Below are 19,331 nucleotides of genomic sequence, written 5' to 3' on the forward strand. Positions count from 1 at the left end.
TAGGAGATATCTATTTTTAGAATTCGCTTTATTTTGTGTTAGGTATTTATTAATTGTTATTTACTAACAATTTCTTAAGTGAAATTGATTATAATAAAATAACGTAAATAAACTATGTAGATTTTAATTATATACTTTTAAGATTGACGGCCTGTTTATTATTTAAATTAATTATTTAATGATTTTATATAATACATTATTATTTGTAATGTGTATTACGTAACACAGCTAACTACAGTGAAACAAAACTCTAATTTTCTTCTCTCCTTCAGTGTTGATTAGGTAATATTTCATTCTTTATGAACACTGTCGTACGATTGCGTAATACTAAGCCATAAGGGGCATGGTGTCAAATGGTTCGTCTCCATCCTGCCAGTGACAATCGCAACATCTTCGACTCAGGTACTGTCATCAGCACTACTCACTCACCTCAGCCAATATGAAGTACAGCCTGTTTTTTGTCGCGGCTCTCAGCCTTTTCCAACTCGGCTCTGCCGTTGATCAAAAGAAGTCAGCCATCATTTGGTTTGATGACGCCTCCACTCCAGATTCGTTTGTCAACCAGGTCAAGGACAATATCCTCAAAGCTGGTGGCAAAATCACACATGTCTACACGATCATCAAGTATGTTTCTTCTCAACTCTAAGAGTCCCAAGCATTTATTAACATTCTCATAGGGGCTTTGCTGTGATCGCGCCGGAAAAGGCACTCTCGACGGTACAAGCAATGGGATCGGAGCACTCGATTCGCGTGGAGGAGGACGAGATCGTATCATCCCTATAAATAATACGGGTGACGTTGTCGCAGAGTTCTGGGCGCCTGTGCCTATCTATGTTCAACAGCGAGGGATAATACTGCTACAGTCTTGTCGGGGGCGTATGGCGCGTATCTAATTATAAATCGATTACTTTTCTTTTCCGCTTCTCGTTCCCCAATGGTTCTGGTGATGCATTGTATCTGGCTCTTGCCCAAATAACATGATCATATCGATAAGTAAGATACGGGGAGAATCGCATCGCTCCTGCCTTTCATTGTTGTGTCATTTGACCCCTAGTAGGTACCTACCTGCTAATATACTAGGTACCTAGTAATCTTATGCCCTAACAACTTCTCCCATCCAACGACGTCCACGCCTCGTGCGAGTCCCTCTATTGAGATATTTCGGGATGGAAGCCGCAGAAGATGTCGCGTGCGACCAAGATGCAGGGACCCACGACCTCGAAGAGTCCATCGTCGCTATAGACGTCAGAGACAAGAAGATGATGGGATGCAGCATCTTCTCCACGGCAGACGGTGTTCTCAAAATAGCAAATGACATACCTATGGTGAACGAAAATGTAGCAGAGCAATTTCTCAATTTCGCGCAGGCGACGACAATTCTGATGTCGCGGCGAGTTCCGGAAACAATCTTGGCCTTCGTTGAAAAGCATGTTGAGAGGAATGCCAAAGGTGAGCATTTTCCTGTGCATTCCGCATCTGATAAAGCTAATCATTTTAATTCCTCGTTTGTTTGGATAGCAAGACTTGTTTCGCATCTAATGTCCTCTTCTGATTTCTCGCACATGTTTGCTTGCGAAGAGTTGTCGTCGCTATATCCTCATGGAGTTTCTTCATTTCCGATTGCATCTCCATCAAATATTGAGAGGCAATCCAGTGAAAACAATATACAAGCTCCACAAACCCCCGATCGCCAAGAGCCTCATTGCATGAAACTGATCCGTTGTGGCTCTTTAATTGACCTGGATAGTGTTGCATCTGTGAGTAGAAAATCGCATCAAAGTTGATATCTAGGTGAGTACTCATAAGAACAGTTAAGCTGCGCAGGCGCCATTTTTACAGAGCTACATCGACGTCGTTCACTCGCATCGTCTTTAAGCAGCTCTATCACAGAGAATCGGTTTAATGTGGTATCCATTACAATGTTTAACTTAGTGGATCATGTTTTCATCAGCGAGGAGTCCCTCCTATCCTTACAGATTATCAATCACGAGTCACATCCAAATAGCCAAGCTTGGAGCGTCGACTCTTCGGCTGGAAAAGAGAACCTCTCGATATATGGTCTCCTTCATCCATTGGCTTCTACTCCCCAGGGCCGAACCCACCTCCGACACATGTTTCTTAATCCTACATCAAACCTCGACATCATCGCTGACAGACAATGCACTGTTTCCATGCTTCTGGAACCAAACAACGAGGAAAAGACAAGACGAGCCGTCTCTATTGTACGAAAAATGGGAAATATAGCGCATACAATGTCACATCTTCACAAAGGAATAAACTCTCCATCTTCTCACAGATCATTTAACATTAGTGTATAGGGTACACTAAGAAGATTCGCATCTCAATCCCTCAAACTCAGAGAAGTTGCAATTGCTTTGTCCGGCCCGAATCAGGGTAGTATTATTCGCAAAGTGAGTGGCCTAAGCCTTGTCCGACACTGGTTCTAACAACAACTTAGATTATCGACGGAATTCCTCCACTGGCTTTCAATCAGGTAGGCAGCATGATTGATAGAGTCGTCAACTTTGACGAGACCAAGTTCCAGCAGCGCTATTCAGTTAAGCCCGGCATTGACGTTGAATTGGATGCATTAAAACGGCAATACGACGGCATGAATAGCCTCTTGACAGAGGTCGCCAATAGTGTCACTCAAGATTTGCCAACGTGGGCACGTCGGCATATCAAATCATGCATTTTCCTTCCTCAGCTTGGGTTTTTGACTGTAGTCGAGCAAGACTCCCAGCAAACGAATGGTGGATTTGATTTGGAATGTACAAACGATGGCCAATGGAAGAAATCGTTCGTCGATAATGAAAAGGCTTACTATAAAAATCGTCATATGACGGATCTCGACAACCAGTATGGAGATATATACTCCCAAATCAGCGGTAGGATTCGTGTCGCCTGACTAAGCTCACATGTTTACTAACAATCAGAAGACAGAGAAGTCGAAGTGATGCAGAAGCTAGCCGTGGATATTATCGCCCAGGAGAACACGCTTTTGGCAGCTGCAACCATTTGCGGAGAGTTCGATGCCCTTCTTGCTCTTGCTATTGGCGCTACAAAGTATGGCTGGAACGCACCTCAGATGACAACTGAAAACATCATTGACATCAAAGGCGGAAGACATCCGCTACAAGAGTTGCTGGCTCCTTCATTTATCCCCAACGATTGCTTCATCAGCGATGACAATACGGCACCAGGGCGTCGAGTCCAAGCGTTAGTGTTGACTGGACCAAACCAGTCTGGGAAAAGCGTTTACATCAAACAGGTCGCAGCTATCGTTTATTTGGCACATATAGGGAGCTACGTACCGGCTGATAAAGCCGTGATAGGCACGGTGGACAAAATCTTGACTCGGATCTCGTCACGAGAGAGCGTGTCCAGTACTGGAAGCACCTTCGCACTGGATCTCAAACAAGTCTCACATGCCATGAAATATGCTACATCACGAAGTCTGATCATTCTGGACGAGTTTGGAAATGGAACCACAGCCGATGATGGCGTTGGGATGTTCACAGCCATGCTAGACTTTTTTCTTTCTTCAGCAGCGCAGTCGCCAAAAGTATTGGCGGCTACGCATTTCTACGAAATATTTGCCAACGGCTACTTGAATCACCATAGTCAACTCGCATTAGCGCACATGGAGGTGAGAATTGACGCGAATGCTGTTGATGCGGAAGATAAAGTCATTTACTTGTTCAAGCTGGTTGAAGGGTACAGCTCGACAAGCTTGGGCAGCCAATGTGCTAGGATAAGTGGAATCCCAGAGATTATCACCGACCGAGCAGAGGTAATAGGAGAATTATTAAGTCGAAATAAGGATTTGACTTATAACTGGTCCAAGGGAATAGATGAAGAAGCCGATTTCAATCATGTATACCAAGAAATCGAGGAGTTTTTAAACCTAGAACCAAGCATATAGGTTCAATTTGCTTGTCTCAGTCATTTTGAGCTTAATTTGATAGAACGATTATATTGAATGTCTACGCAGAGCATTTATCACACTTCTGGCCCTCGATGTTAAATGTTGAATTTATATCCCAAAGTTGATTATGTAATCCTGGGTTACTGTTAGAGCAAATGCAATCTAGCTCTTATCGGCCGGTGAATCTCCCGCTAGCCCCCGGATACGTTACTCCCCCTGCACTCCGTATTTCGATGACATTGCTCTTCAACTCCCTTCGTTTTCAAGCAGCCGAATCTCTGTTGCACGCGTCATGGCTATTGGTGCTTTGTCCAATAGCACATACCATGCTATAGACGAGGAAGCTAGAGCGGAGGTTGACGTGTTAAATTCAAGGCTCGATAGAACAACCCAATTGACGAAGAAGATCCAAGCTTCCCTCGGCCGACTCGAAGCTACGGGCCAGAGCGTACGAGATGTCGCTGGACCTCTAAATGGAGAAACGAGGCGTCTGCAAACACTCTCCAAAAGTTAGTCACACTCTCTTGTCAAAGCTGGAGTCACTGCTAAGTAAGGAAGCTAGATGTCGAGTCTGTCCTTGCTGCCATCGATCGCCTACGTCAACCTTCAGATAGCAAAGATGATGAGGAGCAAATCATTCGATCCGGACCTGAAAAGGCTGGCCTGTCGAACTACTTGGCTTCCATCAAACGACTAAGCATTTCATACAAGGAAATGCAAACTTCTAACCTGCGCGCAAATCAGGGTACCATGAATGACCTGACCCGCCTCATCAAGCTGGGAAATACGCAGTTAGAGAACCATTTCGACAAGATTCTACGCGGCGAAACCCCCCGATCACTCGAACCGCTCCACTACATCACCAAAGACAAGCCCTTTCCCGTGCTTTCCCAGGACAAGATTGCTCGGCTAGGCCTTATTTACTCTCACGTTGCGGGAAACTACGCGAATGGCTTCGAGTCTTCTGTCGCCAAGATATACGCCGATATACGAGGGCCATATTTATCAGCGTCTCTGGCCAATTTGGCCGCGGCGAGTGTCAATACCGCCAAGAAGAAGAACCCGGGCGATATATACCAAGCAGGCGCAAATGGTATTGGAACATACACACAGGCTATGGAGGGCATCTTCATTGCGGAATATGACAATATCTGCAGTATCTTCACGCGTGAGGATTGGGGCCCCATCCTGCAGGCGACATGCCAGGCTGCTGTGACTGAATTGGCCCGAACTCTGCGAGAGCTCAACACACACATCAAATCCCATCTTACCACCGACTGCTACATGGCCTACGAAGTTACCGAAATCATCTCCGGTCTTTCGAATAACCTTGACAAGCGTACGGGTGAGCTGAAGGGTTCATTATCTGCCGCTCTCAAACCCGTCCGCGAGACAGCCAAGTCTTCTCTTGCCGAGTTGCTAGAAGAAACCAAGCGGAAAATAGGCAACCTACAGACACTTCCAACGGATGGAGCTGCAAGCCCCATCGTGGCGGAGACGATGCAGCGATTAAACTCCATGGTGGAGTTTTTAAGGCCCATTTCAAGCATCATGATATCTCTCGGCGACGGTGGCTGGAAGCCTGGAGCTGCTGCCAACGGTCGCACAACAGAGGGAATACCGAGTCTGGCCTCGTTTGATGTCGGCGCCGACGGCAAAGACCTCTTCGCCAAATATTGCCTTGACACTATTGAGGTTCTGCTCTCCTCCTTGGACCAAAAGGCCCGCGTGTTGCTCAGAAGCAAGTCCCTATTAGGCGTCTTCTTAGCCAACAGTGTTGTCGTGATAGATCATACGATTCGCAGTTCAGAGCTTGGGCCACTGCTTGATGGTCGTCTTGATTCGCTTGATCAGTGGAGGAAGAAGGCCACTGTTATGTACACCGATATCTGTAGGGACATATCTGTCTATCTATTCGATACCATCCACACAAACCGAACCAAGCGCCCGACTTCTGGCCATGCGGATACAGCCGACTCGGCATCGGTAGTCAAGGGCCTAAACAGCAAGGACAAGGACAAGATCAAGGAGAAGTTTACGCAGTTCAACAATGCATTTGACGATATGGTAGGCAAACACAAATCTTACAGCATGGACCGTGAAGTACGAGCAATGTTTGGTCAAGACATTCGTCAAAAGCTGCAGCCCTTGTATGAACGATTTTGGGATCGTTACCATGAGATTGATAAAGGAAAGGGCAAATACGTCAAGTATGACAAGCAGTCGATTGCAGGCGTATTTATGAGCCTCGCCACTTAGGCTATCTTACACAGGACTACACGAAGTTGAGTGAGTATCCGTCAGGGGATTTACAATCCAAAGGACTTACTGGTTCAAAGCAATATTGGCCGCTTCCTGGATGAACGAGTTCCCTATCAACTGCGCAGATAAATTTCAACCGTGGAATAAATCACTTGAACAGAGAAATGCAGAAATAAGGGTGGCTTCTGGGTAGCATATCAAAGCAAACCCCGACTGAATGTCCTCTATAAGCATGGCTACTCAAACTGGATTTGACTATATGCTACGCGCAATAGCACTAGATGTGATAACCAACCCTATAAGCATATAATATTTTTACTTTAATATACCAATATATCCTTAACTCATCAACTTTGGACGTTCCTTATCCACTACCAAATATTGTGTCCACTCGTGTCCTCCTATCCCACACAATTACTCCATCGCTCTTACGCTTGAAGTACAGGATTCGATGTTGTGGAATAAATTCCTCGTCCGTCTGTTCAGTTCTCCAATTGTCCAATGCCTTCTCCTGAGCTCCAAGGAAACGATCTTCGTATCCAACTAGGTAATCACTAGAGTCCATGCCTGAATCCCAGCGGATGCGATTCATGGCGTCAACTGCGCTGCGGAGCTTGCCTGCCCCAGCCGGCTTAACAACTTCGGATGCAGACTTGGAGGTGCCTGTTTTCAGTGACCGATACTCTCTTAAGGATACGTAAATTTCGCCATCTGGTTCATTTTCTTCTTCCAGATCGTCTTCGTCATCGTCCAGATCCGTATCGGCACCATCGTACTCGTACAGCTGTTCGGGTGCGAGCTTCACAGGGCCGAGGCCAGATCGGCGCATGATGGAGGCACTCATCCAACAGTGCTCTGCGTCATAATATTTGTCGCTCTTCTGGATACGAGATTCGAACTCCTGGAGAATGACGCGGACGTTCCCTTCTGCGGCGGCCTGACTCGTTGCAGACTTGTCCGCAATACTGTCAACCCACTTAAGGCCTATCAAATAACAGGCCGAAAGCTCCGAATTCTCGTCACCGGCGCCGCTGGCTGGCTCCTCGTCTATGAATCTGGCGGGCCAGATACGTGGTACAAGGCCCAGAGTCTTTCGGCTTATGTCTATTTTAAGGTGAGTACTTGCTGTGTTTTTTATGGCATCCGTCAAGATACTTACCAACGAGTATAGATATAAATCTCGACTCTAGCCAGCCGAGGTACTTTCTTCCTTTCTGTTGGGAGGATCCCCAGTAGCGTGCACTTATTTTGATGTACGTTCGATATGAATCAAGAAAATCAGCAGCGCCTTTCTCTATCAAGCTCGACGGCGTCCCAAATAGCTCAAGGTCGAGGAACTTGCTCCATGTCATATCATCTTGGGAAAGAAGGGCCGCAGCTCTAGTTAACTCAAAAGCCAAAGCATTGACAGTGGAGATGGAGGCGCTGGACGCTGTATTAAGAGACGGACCATGCCAACCAAGCAGGCAAAGTGGCTCCCTAAACGTGCGATGGTATTTCAAATCACGATGGTAAAAAGGATCGAATACCACCCGTGATTCCCAATCGAATTTCGAGTAGTGGTAGAAAAAGGAGGTCAAGATATCGGCGGTGGAGGCTGCCTCGGGTTCATTTGCCAAAGCCTTGCAGACAGGCACCAGTAAAGACGTGATGTGAATCCCCCCTAACAATCCGAATTTTGCCGAGTACAAACCTCTGGATTGTGCCCAGGCCTTGATGAAAAGATGCGCCACACGATATTTGGTCATATCAGGAATGGACCTTCGTAGGTAGAAGAGATCCCGGGCGGGTTTAAGTTTTGCTATTGATTGTACCGGCAAGGAGAAGACAGGGTCTGATGCAGGTCGTTTCAGAACATCGGGATATCTGGTCGTGGTGTCAGCAAATTCCAGTAGAAAAAAAATAGGTCGAAGAGGAGAGATATCCAAATCTTACCCCTGAGCGATTGCCGCAGCAGCACAATACTGAAGATCAAATTTTATGCCACGGATCTCCAGCTCAAGCATTGTTCCGGTGTTGGCCATAACACGACGCAGGATTTTGATACCGTTCGTTGAAGCCTTCTTCAGCTTTTGCACTGCTAAAGAGAAAAATGTCTTGGAACTTATGTTACCCACGCAGAGACAGTCTATGTCTGACAAGCTGGTCCACACGCCGAGGCCAAACGATCCTACAGGGATAAGAACAAGCTGAACTTGTGAGCGTTTTCCAGCATCATCAGTAGCATCGTTATCTAACAGAGTCCTTTGCAAGAGAGCTACTGCTTCTTGTCTCAGCTCCGCATCCGAAGTAGAAGGAAATTGGCCATTGGATACCAGACTGGCTTTTAACTCCTCAAAGCTGCCCCATGTGGGAGCGGCTTTGCGTAGGTTGATTTCCTGGAACTTGGAACTAGAGGGAATCTCAACGCCCACATTGGATGGTGACAGCATAAGAAGGCAGCGGATACCCCAGTGGTCACTAGCCGGGTCCTGGGAGATGCTACCGCTTGTGTCCATGGCTTGGCCGAACATGTTGAATCCATGAGGGTATAATTGAGCAGATTTGGTGACCAAAATCCTATCATACCTCTGTGGGCGGTTGCCACCGGCGCCGACCGAGGCCGCAGCAAGGGTATTGGAGATTGGGTCAAAGGTTACTCCCTGTTCTCCCTCATAAAGTCCGAGATCTGATTCATGGTTTCCAATTGTGCTTGAAGATTCTCCAGGACCAACTCTAGAAAGCAGCCATGCGTCTTGCAGCCCAGCCTTGGACACGGTAGCCTCAATTTCTTCAAGACACTCGAGGCCCTTTTCAGAAATTTCGCCCCTTTGCAGCGCTTGATCGATTGTATGCGAAGACGAGGCTAAGTTGAAATCGCCTGCAACTATCCATGGGTGTTGGGGGAACGAAGAGTTCAAGTACTCGGTAAGCCTCTTAACCTCGTCTCTTTTGGTCGCCAGGGCAGCGTCGGTTAGACCCCTGCTGAGATGGCAAGCTGCCAATACTAGGGGCATTGGGGGAGAGTCTGACGGCCCGCCGGTTCGAACTGTCGGGAATTTGAGAATCCCAAATCCCTTGTGTTTAAAGCTCGGAAGATATTCCCACTGGAATGGAAGCTTGCTTAGAACAACGATATTTAAATGGCTAGGTAGAGGAGCAACGCTATGCTGATCAGGTGGTCCATGAGTGGCGTAAGGATATTGCGAGCGAATGTTGGAGTCGGATAGCAGAAAGCTGAGGAACTGATCAGTAACTTCCTGAAGAACAAGGATATCAGCCGAGGCGCGTTCCGAGAAAATATTGCCCACAAGTGCTGGATAACGAGATGAGCTCGGTGGCCAGTCAAACTCGGCTAAAACATTGTAAGAGGCAATGACAAGACGATTGAGCTGGGTTGGCTCAACATCTGCGTTAGTGATGGAATCTGAGAGAGGTTCCCATGACATGTTCACTCCATCATGATGAAATGTGGCTTGAGGACGTGGCAGAGAAACATCTATTGGCAGAGTAGGAATCATAGCCAAAGTTGTGGGATCGCGAACAACAGACTGAGATATCAGGTCGATGTACCCCCAAAGCCTCATTGGTCGCGAGGCTGCGGTGCTGTTCGGCGATAGAGGGTCACGTATCATTATTGCGAGTTGATGGGTATGCCATGTCAACGGTGTCAAAAGCCGGGCCTTTTCCAAGAGAAACTGGTGCCATGATGCCTGAGAATCCTCGCTCTGAGCAAGCGTCAAGTGAGGTCGGTAATCTCTGCCTTTGGGCCAGCCGAGAAAGCGGTGTATTTGGTCTCTCAGCTCTGAGAGACGATTAACTTGCTGTCCGGGTTTAGGCCGGATGAAGACGGTGCTTCGTCGACGGTGTGAAAAGACTCCAGCTTCCTCTAAGCTGATGGAGATGTCCTCGTCCTGAGATGCAATCTTATGCTGGCAGAGCGCCTCGGTCACATCGGAAAGGGCTTCTGGAGTGACAAAAGGATAAACAAGAGTAACATGCGGCGGCCATTTTGTGAACTTTTCATCATTGAGTGACCGCAGCGCATTGATAGGCCCCCAGGATTGAGGTGGAGGTATCAAACAGAGCGCAGTATCGTGAGATTCTGCAAAGGGCCGCTCAGCGGTCGCATCAACTGGTAATTGCTCCATTGGAAACGCGGGTGTTTGCACAGATTGATTTGAAGAGAGAGATGTATTATTGATAAAATGTTGGAGATTGACAGCTGTATATATTATTCGAGAATTAATGAGCGATTGGCGGAGGGTGAGGTGGTGATGAGTGAGAACCGCGTCGTCTTCCCTCCAACACACAGAATAATAAATACATATAAGATCCCGCGAATCTGGTCATTTGAGAGACTCGAATCTCAAGATACGAAGTGTAATGGTGACAAGCTGAGAAAATCATCATTCGGTGTGAGTCACGATTCATGGGCTAGGCGTTTTATGACCTCAAAGGCAGCCTGAAAGCGTGGCTGAGGAGCGAGTTTCGAGATGTATTATTGCATGCATCCTTGTATGTAATTGGTAGGTTACTTGCAGTTTTATTTCCAAGGAGGAATGAATTAATTAGTGAGTCATATTACGGAACGAGTGAACATTTGATTAAGGAGGGGAAATTGAGCAGAATGTCGTTGGAGGGGGAGAGAAGTTATTAAATTTCTGAGAGTGTATTTATAGTCTATTCATGAGATAGTCGTAGGTATGAGAGGAATTGAATGACTTCTCTCAATTCCATTGAAGGTCCATTTAAGGTATGACGAACCTCGGTGGAAATGGCCGGTAACGGCTCAGAGTCATACGTGCGTTAGGTCCCTTGGCACCGGGAATTTGCGGTGCAGGTACCGAGCAAGCACATGAAACTCCACACTAGAAGAATTTCCTATCAAAGATCAATTGCAACGTGCACGACAGGGTATCAATTTCTTTGTTACCCCATCCAATGCCTCAGTAATTAACTAATCAGTGTCCATAATCGGCCGTTGGATTGACAAGTCATCATTGTTTGCTCTTGTTTGCTTGCTCTAACTCATGACTGCTGCTTGAAATTGTTTTCATCCGCCTCTACCTTTAGAATTCTCTCGACTTACCCCCCACCCCCCGGCAAGATATCTCTCAGGATGTATTTCTTGAAGTGAATATACAGTTACGGGGTTGCGAGCACTATCAATTCATCTTACACAAGCCATTTCTGGATTCACAACCTCATCAAGGCTCCCTTCCGGGAGTCCGAGATGCGGTATGGCCTCTAGCGTATACTGGACCCGTGCCAACATCAGCTCTTCTCATCCTACTTGCGGCATACTTTCTTTCAGAAAAAAGCTGACCCCGCGATGTTCATCATCTCTAAACTGCTCCGTAGTGAGAAATAGAGCAGCAATTGGGACATTTGGGAACTCAATTGCTCGCAGCTTTTCTTCGCCCACGACAAGCCGAGCGAAGAAGCAAAAACTTGATCGGGTGCGTATTAGCTGCATGACAATTTTCAGATCACGGCAACTTTGCATGATTATGCCAATGGACCAGTTGAAATGATTAACACTATAGCAGGATGTCATTGTATCCGTTCTAGAGTCATCCGCCACAAGGCGAGACGCCAAAGGCTATCTTCAAAAATATGCTCTACCAAAGCCCGCATCTACAGCCGGAGCGTCAAAGCAAGTTGAGCATCAGCACAAGCCTCTTTCAAAGCAGCTTCAGGCCCAACGGCCCTTCGATGTAGCCATTGTGGTCCTGCGGAACCCTCAGAAACTACAGCCAGACACGATAAACGGAATAGCCAAGACTCTAACCCAGCTTCGGGTTCTTGGCCTCCTGAGCGTCGTTGTTGTGGATTGTGATGTAGGAGAGAGCCGTTCCACCTTTCAGAACGAAGCTTTGAAGCTCTGTGAGGCCATCGATTCGTTTGGCAAACCAGGCGCCAGGCTGGTTGAACACGTACTTGTTGGTACTTCTCATTACCATGGAGCTTCGCCTTCTCCTTTTTGGGATGATATATATGTTCACGATTATGGTATCCTCAATAGGGCACTTCAGCACAACATGATCACAGTAATTCCGTCTCTTGCGCGGAACGATGAGATTACTTCTCCCGCGCCTGCTGATGCTCAAAGAACTTCTCTTGCACTAACGAGATACTTTACGGGAATCCAGTTCGAGCGAGATCCCGATCACAGTCAGAATAGGAGTCTTAAGCAGGGTGCTGAACCGCTTGCTTCTGTCGAAAGAGTCATCATCCTTGATTCATTCGGAGGTACTCCTGTGCCTGGCCGTCCTGGCGTCTGTCAGCGATTTGTCAATCTCGAGCAAGAATATGACACACTTCAGAGTTATCTGAAGGGTGATGAAAGCTCATTAAAACCGGAAAACAGTCGATCTGGGGAGGCAAATAGATCCCATGCCAAAAACATCAAGTTAGCAAGAGATACCCTCTCTCTATTACCAGAAACAGCTTCCGTTCTCATAACTACCCCATTCGCTGCGGCCAACACCTCATCCAACTCTTCGCCCCTGGGGCTGTCTCCAACACGAAACGGCGAGTATCAATTTGGGTTTGATGGGATGGTCACGACTCGCAGAAAGCAAAATCCCCTGCTTCACAATCTCCTCACTGACAAGCCGGTGTTCTCCCCGTCACTGCCCCTCCAGCGCATTCACTCTCCGGATTTGGCATATTTGAATACGACAGAGTCGAATGATGCAACTCTTGTCAAACGGGGTATGCCACTAGCCATCTACCCCGATCCAAGAAGGGCGCCATGGAGTCCTCCGGCTCCTGGAGAGCGTCGTCTGCAGCTGTCAGACAAAGAGATCGATTTGAAGCGACTTGTCACTCTGATTGAGGATTCTTTCGGCCGCAAGCTAGACGTGGATGATTACCTGCGGCGCACGAATGAGAACCTGGCTGGAGTCATCATTGCGGGAGAATACGAAGGATGTGCCATTTTGACCTGGGAGAAACCCAACGACATCGACCCTCAGGCGGCCTATGAGCAGGGGCGCTTCGTTCCATATCTCGACAAATTTGCCGTCCTCCGGAGCCGTCAAGGCAGTGGAGGGGTTGCCGACATCATATTCAATGCCATGGTCCGAGACTGTTTTCCTGACGGCGTGCTTTGGAGGAGCAGGAAGGATAACCCCGTTAATAAGTGGTATTTTGAGCGGTCGGTAGGGACCAGTAAGCTGGCAGGGTGCAATTGGGCGATGTTTTGGACAACTCTGGAGCTGAGCGCCAGGGGGCAAAAGCTGAAAGATTATGAAGCAGTGTGTAGAGATATTATGCCATCGTGGGCGGATAATGTTCGTAATGGCATGGAATAGCTAGATATGGTAGAACGAAGCATGCAAAATATTGTAATGACGTCACACTCTACCCTGTCACATTCCGTTTGGCTCATCGTCAAAGTAATTTTCCCGTGCCGTTATTGAACAATGAATTCATTTCGATTGAATACCCGGTGTACTAAAGGGCACATGCGACTCTCAGAATCCTCCTAGATGTAGCTCTAGATTTTTATTTTAGGCTGCCAGCGACACTATTCAATACGTCCGCCATTAATGCAGCTCCAGAGCTACCCCATACTTTCTAGGGTAGCTTATCAGGCACAGCTTTATCGCAGACCTCTCTAAAAGTTGAATGTTTAACTCACGCCTCGTATGACTCAAAAACTCATTACTCACAACCACCGGTGAGATGACTAACTGTCAATCAAGCAGAGGATAATGCAACAGCGCATTTTATGTTGTCGCGATTATATGGCCCTCGCCTCATGATGAAGAGGAAACTCAGCGCATTCCTGGGAGATACAGCTTTAAACACCAAAATGTCAACAAACAGATCTGTCCAGCTCACCCAGCGGGAGCAGCAGCTCCGGCTTCTCCTCGTAAACGTTGCCAAATTCATCGATACGACGGTTAAGCTTGACCAACCGCTGGTGTTGCGTTGGGCGGGAGGCTGGGTGCGAGATAGGCTCTTGGGAACAGAGAGCCACGACATTGACGTGGCAATTAATGCCATGACCGGACAGCAGTTTGCACAGCATCTTTCAGAGTATTGCCAACAACCTGACGCCGCTAAGATTCATGGATTTGCTCCTGGAGACATCGGTAGGCTTCATCACATCGCAAGCAATCCAGACAAGTCCAAACATCTTGAGACTGCCATGGTCAAGCTGTTTGGTATGGACTTGGATTTTGTCAATCTTCGCAAAGAGACATATGCCGAAGATAGTCGCAATCCTCAAATGGAGTTTGGGACTGCAGAGGAAGATGCCCTTCGCCGTGATGCCACCATAAACGCCCTGTTTTATAATTTGCACACGGAGCAAATTGAAGATTTTACTGGCGGTATCCGTGATATGGATGCAAAGACAATTCGAACACCCTTAGAGCCTTTCCAAACGTTCATGGACGACCCTCTTAGGGTACTGCGCCTAATTCGATTCGCTGCTCGGCTAGGCTTTACCATAGACGCAGAGTCAGAAAAGTTCATGAGTGACAAGAGGGTACTTGAGGCTCTCCGGAAAAAAATCAGCCGCGAAAGGGTTGGCGTCGAGCTGGAAAAAATGTTGAAAGGTAAGCCTACAAGCTCATGACCTCATGATGGGAGCGGCGAACTGACATGAACCAATAAAGGCAAAACTCCCCGAGTGGCCCTGGAGTTGATAAATCGCCTTAGTCTCTACCAGGCCATCTTCAGTGATCCGCTGCAAGAAAATACATCGATGCCTGATATATCTCGATGGCACGTTTCGTATAGCTGCCTCGACGAATTACTGAAGAATCGCGCTCCTGGATCAATATGCCAGATACTGGTTGACGACGACGAGACGACATATCTGGCGTGGAATCTCGCTGCTGTTAGCCCCTGGATTCCTGTAGAAGATCGATCTGGAGGCAAAAAGAAGGCGAATGCTCTCCCTCCGGTCGGTATCATTGCTCGTGAAGGTTTCAAAGCTTCCAATAAGCTCACGACCATCATGGCAGCCTGCCACAAACATCGTGTTGAGATACTGGAACTGAAAAAGGCGGTATGCGAATCTACACCGAAAATACACGAACGAGACACCTTTGGTATGGCCATCAGAAAGTGGGAAGCGGTGGGTGGGAACTGGAAGCTTCAGGTCTTGGGAGTGATACTGGCCGATGCCATGGAGCAACTGGAGGACTTTCCTGCGGGGGATAGCAAGGGTAAGCATTTGCTACGAAACACAACAACGTTGAGTTTAAGGCGATTTACTGACTTTGACTGACTCATCATAGACCGTGATGAATTTATTCAAGGATGGGACAAGTTCCTCAAAAATCTCGCTGAGCTTGACGTCTACGACGCCCCAAACCTGAAACGTATTATAGATGGCCGCGCTCTAGCTAAAGCGCTGGGCATCTCACCAGGCGTCTGGACGGGCAAAGCTTTAGACGTATGCATGGCTTGGCAGCTACGAAATCCTGGCGAAACGAACCCTGATGGCGCTGTACAGGCCGTAAGAGATAAATCCCAAGAACTAGGCATAAAACTACCAGAGTAGGTATCAGAGAACATGGGGCAGTATGTATGAATAACGATCAGTCTATTTTTTCGTCCGTTCAAAGAAGGCTACATACGTAAGCAATATATCTCTACTAATTTCTAAATCTAATGCAAGATATAATCGTATAGTCATAATCAAGGTGCCCACAGCTTCTCTATTCGCAACTGAAAGTAGTCAGGCGGGCCCCATATGCTTACTCGTCGTCCTTTTATCACTATATCTCCTTTTTCGAGTCCTTGTTGCCGTTGGCCCGAATTTTCGGGTTTTGGGACGACCCATCACCAACATCAATCCCATTGATGAACATGGCACTGACTCCTTCGAGAAGTGCAACAAATACGCACAAAAGACTGGCAATAACAAAATGGCTGATGGTGGATCCTATCTCCAACCAAGAGCCCTCGTCTTTAACGACCCAGAAGAAGTAAAGGGTCAGGATATCGCTGACTGCCATGACCACCATGAAGAATGCTGACGGAGCCACTTGAAGTCGCTTGTTCAAAACGCCAAGATTTGCGGAAATGAGAACAAATGGGATCATCAACTTGAGAATCAGAAGTGCTCCTTGGGAAAATGGATCAAACACGGGGATCAGCCGATTAACGCTGTCTAAGCTGAATGACGAGACGGATGCAACGTTTCCGGTACTGAAGAAAGCTGACTGAAGGAGGACCATGAAGAACAGGGAAACACGGGCATCCGATAGCCGCAAGGGTCGATGCGATACGGCTTTGTCGGTCTTTGCAGACCCATTCGTGCTGGCGGCTTGGCTTTTGCCAAACGTCTCGATACGATACTCTAGACGTACCCAAATGACCAACAGAAGTGAGAAAGCAACATAAAATAGACCCTCGTAAGAAATCGTGAAGATGATGAATGTCGGAGCGCACGTGAAGAACATCATGGCAAGGCGGTGCATGAAATTGCTGTTTGGCGATAACCGATGTAGTAAGGGGGTCAAAAAGGATGATACTATTTTGTCGTTAAAATTTCCGGCCATTATACTAGTGGGACTTTCGTATCAGAGAACATACCAAGAACAATCCATCCCATGATCTGGTTCCCCAGAGGCAAGCCCTGCTTGGCTTGAATCGACAGGGAGCTGGAGCGTGTCACTATTGTGGCAAGGATAATGAGGCCGACCTGTGATGCATATTTAGTACATTTCTTGTGTATATATGATGTAGAGGCTTAAAGTAAACATACCTGAATACCCGTTGCCACCCGAGCAACCAAGGAATTTGTGTGATTACTGGACTTGGCAGTCTCAGAGGAAAAGTCGGACAGTACGAAAGGCTCAAAAATCATATAGAGCACTCCAATCAGACTCATGATCACACCGCTGGCCACACTATTCGGACATGTTAGAATTGGTAAAGACAAGGGAGGCCACTTGTATAGATCTTTGCAACATACATCATATCAACGTTCTCGTGTTTCATTGCTGGCAAGAGCGTGAAAGTGCTCATAACCAAACAAGATATCGCCCATGCTATGCTGAGAAGAGCATTGGAGCGGATAAAGGACGTGCCACACACGACGGGCCATATTGTTCCCAAGATGAACAGACCGGTTAGGATTTCACGATGGATGTAGCCGAGGGCCTATACCAAGTCAGCAACATTCATAGTGTCATTTACGCATAAACTTACCAAAGACACTATAACAGCGCAGTAAATAATTGCATTTACAGCAAAGGCTGTAATATGGCTAGCTGATCCCATATGCCCAAAGAGCAACCGGCCTCCTTCCCGCAGGTTCTCCCTCTGAGCGTAAACCTCTTCCCAGAATACTACGGGAAAGAGGGCATATGCGTAATATGTCGAAGGAGACTTGGATGCTATAAAGGACGCATATAGTGCGGCCAATACGGAAAGGAACCCAAAAACGGTCGAGGTGCTGCGTTTGGGTGCAGTTGATGCCGGAACCACATACAAGTTGATCACCGTCGTGATAGCATATGTTATCCAACCGAGGTATCCAACTGTTATCAAGGCTCGCAGAAATAGCCAATCGTAGGTTTGAAGATAGCGCAATCCTTCCAGGGTGAGGTTGATGAGGGCGTCAGATTCCTCAATAGCTTCTTCATATTTTCCGAGTGAGATTAGTTGCTCAATGTTGGCCACACGTTGTGCCGGAGCAAGACCTGCATCGCCAAAGGCACCATACGGCTTATATCTCATTTCGTTTGCTTGCTTCTTCTCTTCCTTCACCCTGTACATCTCTAATATCTCGCGAGCATTGGCCAACAGCCCTTCCGCCTTTTGACGAGTATTGGCGGACAAATATGGGAGAGGCAGCTTGCCTACGGAGTTTACAGGAAACTCGGCGCCGATGAGATAGGACATGAGCGCAGCGATATCAGCCTGTGCGACGTCATGTCTTTGAACATGATCCAGTCCCCAATCGGCCGATAATTCGTCGTGGCCCGGGGCAATTGTTCCCGGATGGAGAACAGGGGGAGCCACACCCGAGCCCCAACAGACCAAAGGCGTTCTCGTATTGTCTGGATGGCCATCACCGTGACTACCCCAATCGCTCATGCCATGATCCGCAGTGAAGACGAATGCAGTTCGGTCATCTGCATAGAATTTCTGGATGAGGTCTGTCACCTCTTGAACACCTTTATCGACGATTTGGATATTGTGCAGGTACTCTTTTGAGAAAGGTCTAAAACCATGGCCGGTTGTGTCCAGCCCGAGCAGGTGGAGGAAGAAGACAACCTTGTCTTGCCGAAGGGCTCGATTGAGGGTCTTGTTGGTTGCAGCCTGGGTGAATAAATCTTTGACGTGATCAAAAACCCAGATGTCAAGATGCGTCGCATCTTTGGAGAAATCTTCGAAGTCGGCGGCATACATATATGCATCTACACGACCGGGAACAGCTCCACGCTCAAACATTGGCAAGATATCAGGGCTGCCCCAACTCCAGGTATGACGACTCCTGTTGAAGACGCTGTCAAAATTGACAGGGTTAAGTTTCCATCCCGTTGCCACTGCAGAAACATCCTCGTAAAGGCCAGCAATCATGGCCACATGGCCAGGCCGGGATTCGGTAGGAACACGCGTGTGCGAAACTCCAAAGGTTCCATGCTGGAGGGCTCGGGAGCGAATAAAGGGAGCCAAGTGTCTGGGGATGAGGTCTTCGTCCGACTCGGGATATGGCTCAGGGAAGGCTTGAAATGCTTTGTCGGCACGTAATCCGTCGCCTATTGAGTAAAGGTTAGCGAAAAATCCATGGCGAGTAGAGCGTTCAAGCTTGGAAAGCCACCGTGACAATCGTACCAACAAAGAGGACTAATCGATCCGCAGGACTCTTTATATTTGCAGGGCGGTCCACTGACACCAGCTGCATGCCAGATACAATGGGGCTGACAAAATAGATATCGAAGATGGAATAAATGTAGACCAAGTGGAAAACCACTGCAACGGCCAGGAAGCCCAACCGGCCCATGGCGGCCATGATGGTGGACGAGGATATGCGAAGACCACGAATGCAGCAAGAATGAAATGAATGGCAGAACAGTTAGAGAGCTTCCATAGCGTACCTTACCAGGCGCCTTTGAGCTGCGATCATTCGTGGCTTCTACAAGGCAGAGAGTGCTGATGTATTATAGAGATTCTGGAAGTA

General features: G+C 47.5%; 6 protein-coding genes across 6 annotated transcripts; 4 read left to right on the plus strand and 2 right to left on the minus strand.

The window, feature by feature from the left end:
- Window positions 1–439: 439 nt before the first annotated feature.
- On the plus strand, window positions 440–783 carry T069G_01024 (uncharacterized protein; the record flags this gene model as incomplete). The annotated part of the gene is made up of 2 exons (XM_056168234.1): window positions 440–624; window positions 678–783. 2 exons carry the CDS (start codon window positions 440–442, stop codon window positions 781–783), a joined length of 291 nt encoding a protein of 96 aa, XP_056033550.1.
- A 383-nt stretch (window positions 784–1,166) lies between these two features.
- Window positions 1,167–6,187, plus strand: T069G_01025 (exo70 exocyst complex subunit domain-containing protein; the record flags this gene model as incomplete). Its single annotated transcript, XM_056168235.1, has 10 exons — window positions 1,167–1,449; window positions 1,519–1,757; window positions 1,812–2,222; window positions 2,319–2,411; window positions 2,459–2,888; window positions 2,937–3,505; window positions 3,557–3,649; window positions 3,707–3,793; window positions 4,095–4,437; window positions 4,491–6,187. The coding sequence occupies 10 exons, from the start codon at window positions 1,167–1,169 to the stop codon at window positions 6,185–6,187; spliced, it is 4,245 nt and encodes a 1,414-aa protein (XP_056033551.1).
- A 367-nt stretch (window positions 6,188–6,554) lies between these two features.
- T069G_01026 (2'-5' RNA ligase superfamily domain-containing protein) lies at window positions 6,555–10,320 on the minus strand (the record flags this gene model as incomplete). Its single annotated transcript, XM_056168236.1, has 3 exons — window positions 6,555–7,294; window positions 7,350–8,056; window positions 8,126–10,320. The coding sequence occupies 3 exons, from the start codon at window positions 10,318–10,320 to the stop codon at window positions 6,555–6,557; spliced, it is 3,642 nt and encodes a 1,213-aa protein (XP_056033552.1).
- A 1,085-nt stretch (window positions 10,321–11,405) lies between these two features.
- Window positions 11,406–13,491, plus strand: T069G_01027 (NAT, n-acetyltransferase, of n-acetylglutamate synthase domain-containing protein; the record flags this gene model as incomplete). The annotated part of the gene is made up of 3 exons (XM_056168237.1): window positions 11,406–11,410; window positions 11,583–11,631; window positions 11,722–13,491. 3 exons carry the CDS (start codon window positions 11,406–11,408, stop codon window positions 13,489–13,491), a joined length of 1,824 nt encoding a protein of 607 aa, XP_056033553.1.
- Window positions 13,492–13,994: 503 nt separating this feature from the next.
- Window positions 13,995–15,698, plus strand: T069G_01028 (poly A polymerase head domain-containing protein; the record flags this gene model as incomplete). The annotated part of the gene is made up of 4 exons (XM_056168238.1): window positions 13,995–14,221; window positions 14,282–14,745; window positions 14,806–15,360; window positions 15,433–15,698. The coding sequence occupies 4 exons, from the start codon at window positions 13,995–13,997 to the stop codon at window positions 15,696–15,698; spliced, it is 1,512 nt and encodes a 503-aa protein (XP_056033554.1).
- A 217-nt stretch (window positions 15,699–15,915) lies between these two features.
- Window positions 15,916–19,163, minus strand: T069G_01029 (phosphatidylinositolglycan class N (PIG-N) domain-containing protein; the record flags this gene model as incomplete). The annotated part of the gene is made up of 7 exons (XM_056168239.1): window positions 15,916–16,673; window positions 16,736–16,844; window positions 16,908–17,052; window positions 17,118–17,305; window positions 17,354–18,371; window positions 18,435–18,909; window positions 18,986–19,163. 7 exons carry the CDS (start codon window positions 19,161–19,163, stop codon window positions 15,916–15,918), a joined length of 2,871 nt encoding a protein of 956 aa, XP_056033555.1.
- Window positions 19,164–19,331: the final 168 nt, after the last annotated feature.

The sequence above is a fragment of the Trichoderma breve genome, chromosome 1 (assembly GCF_028502605.1).
Source record: "Trichoderma breve strain T069 chromosome 1, whole genome shotgun sequence".
NCBI classification, from domain to species: domain Eukaryota; kingdom Fungi; phylum Ascomycota; class Sordariomycetes; order Hypocreales; family Hypocreaceae; genus Trichoderma; species Trichoderma breve.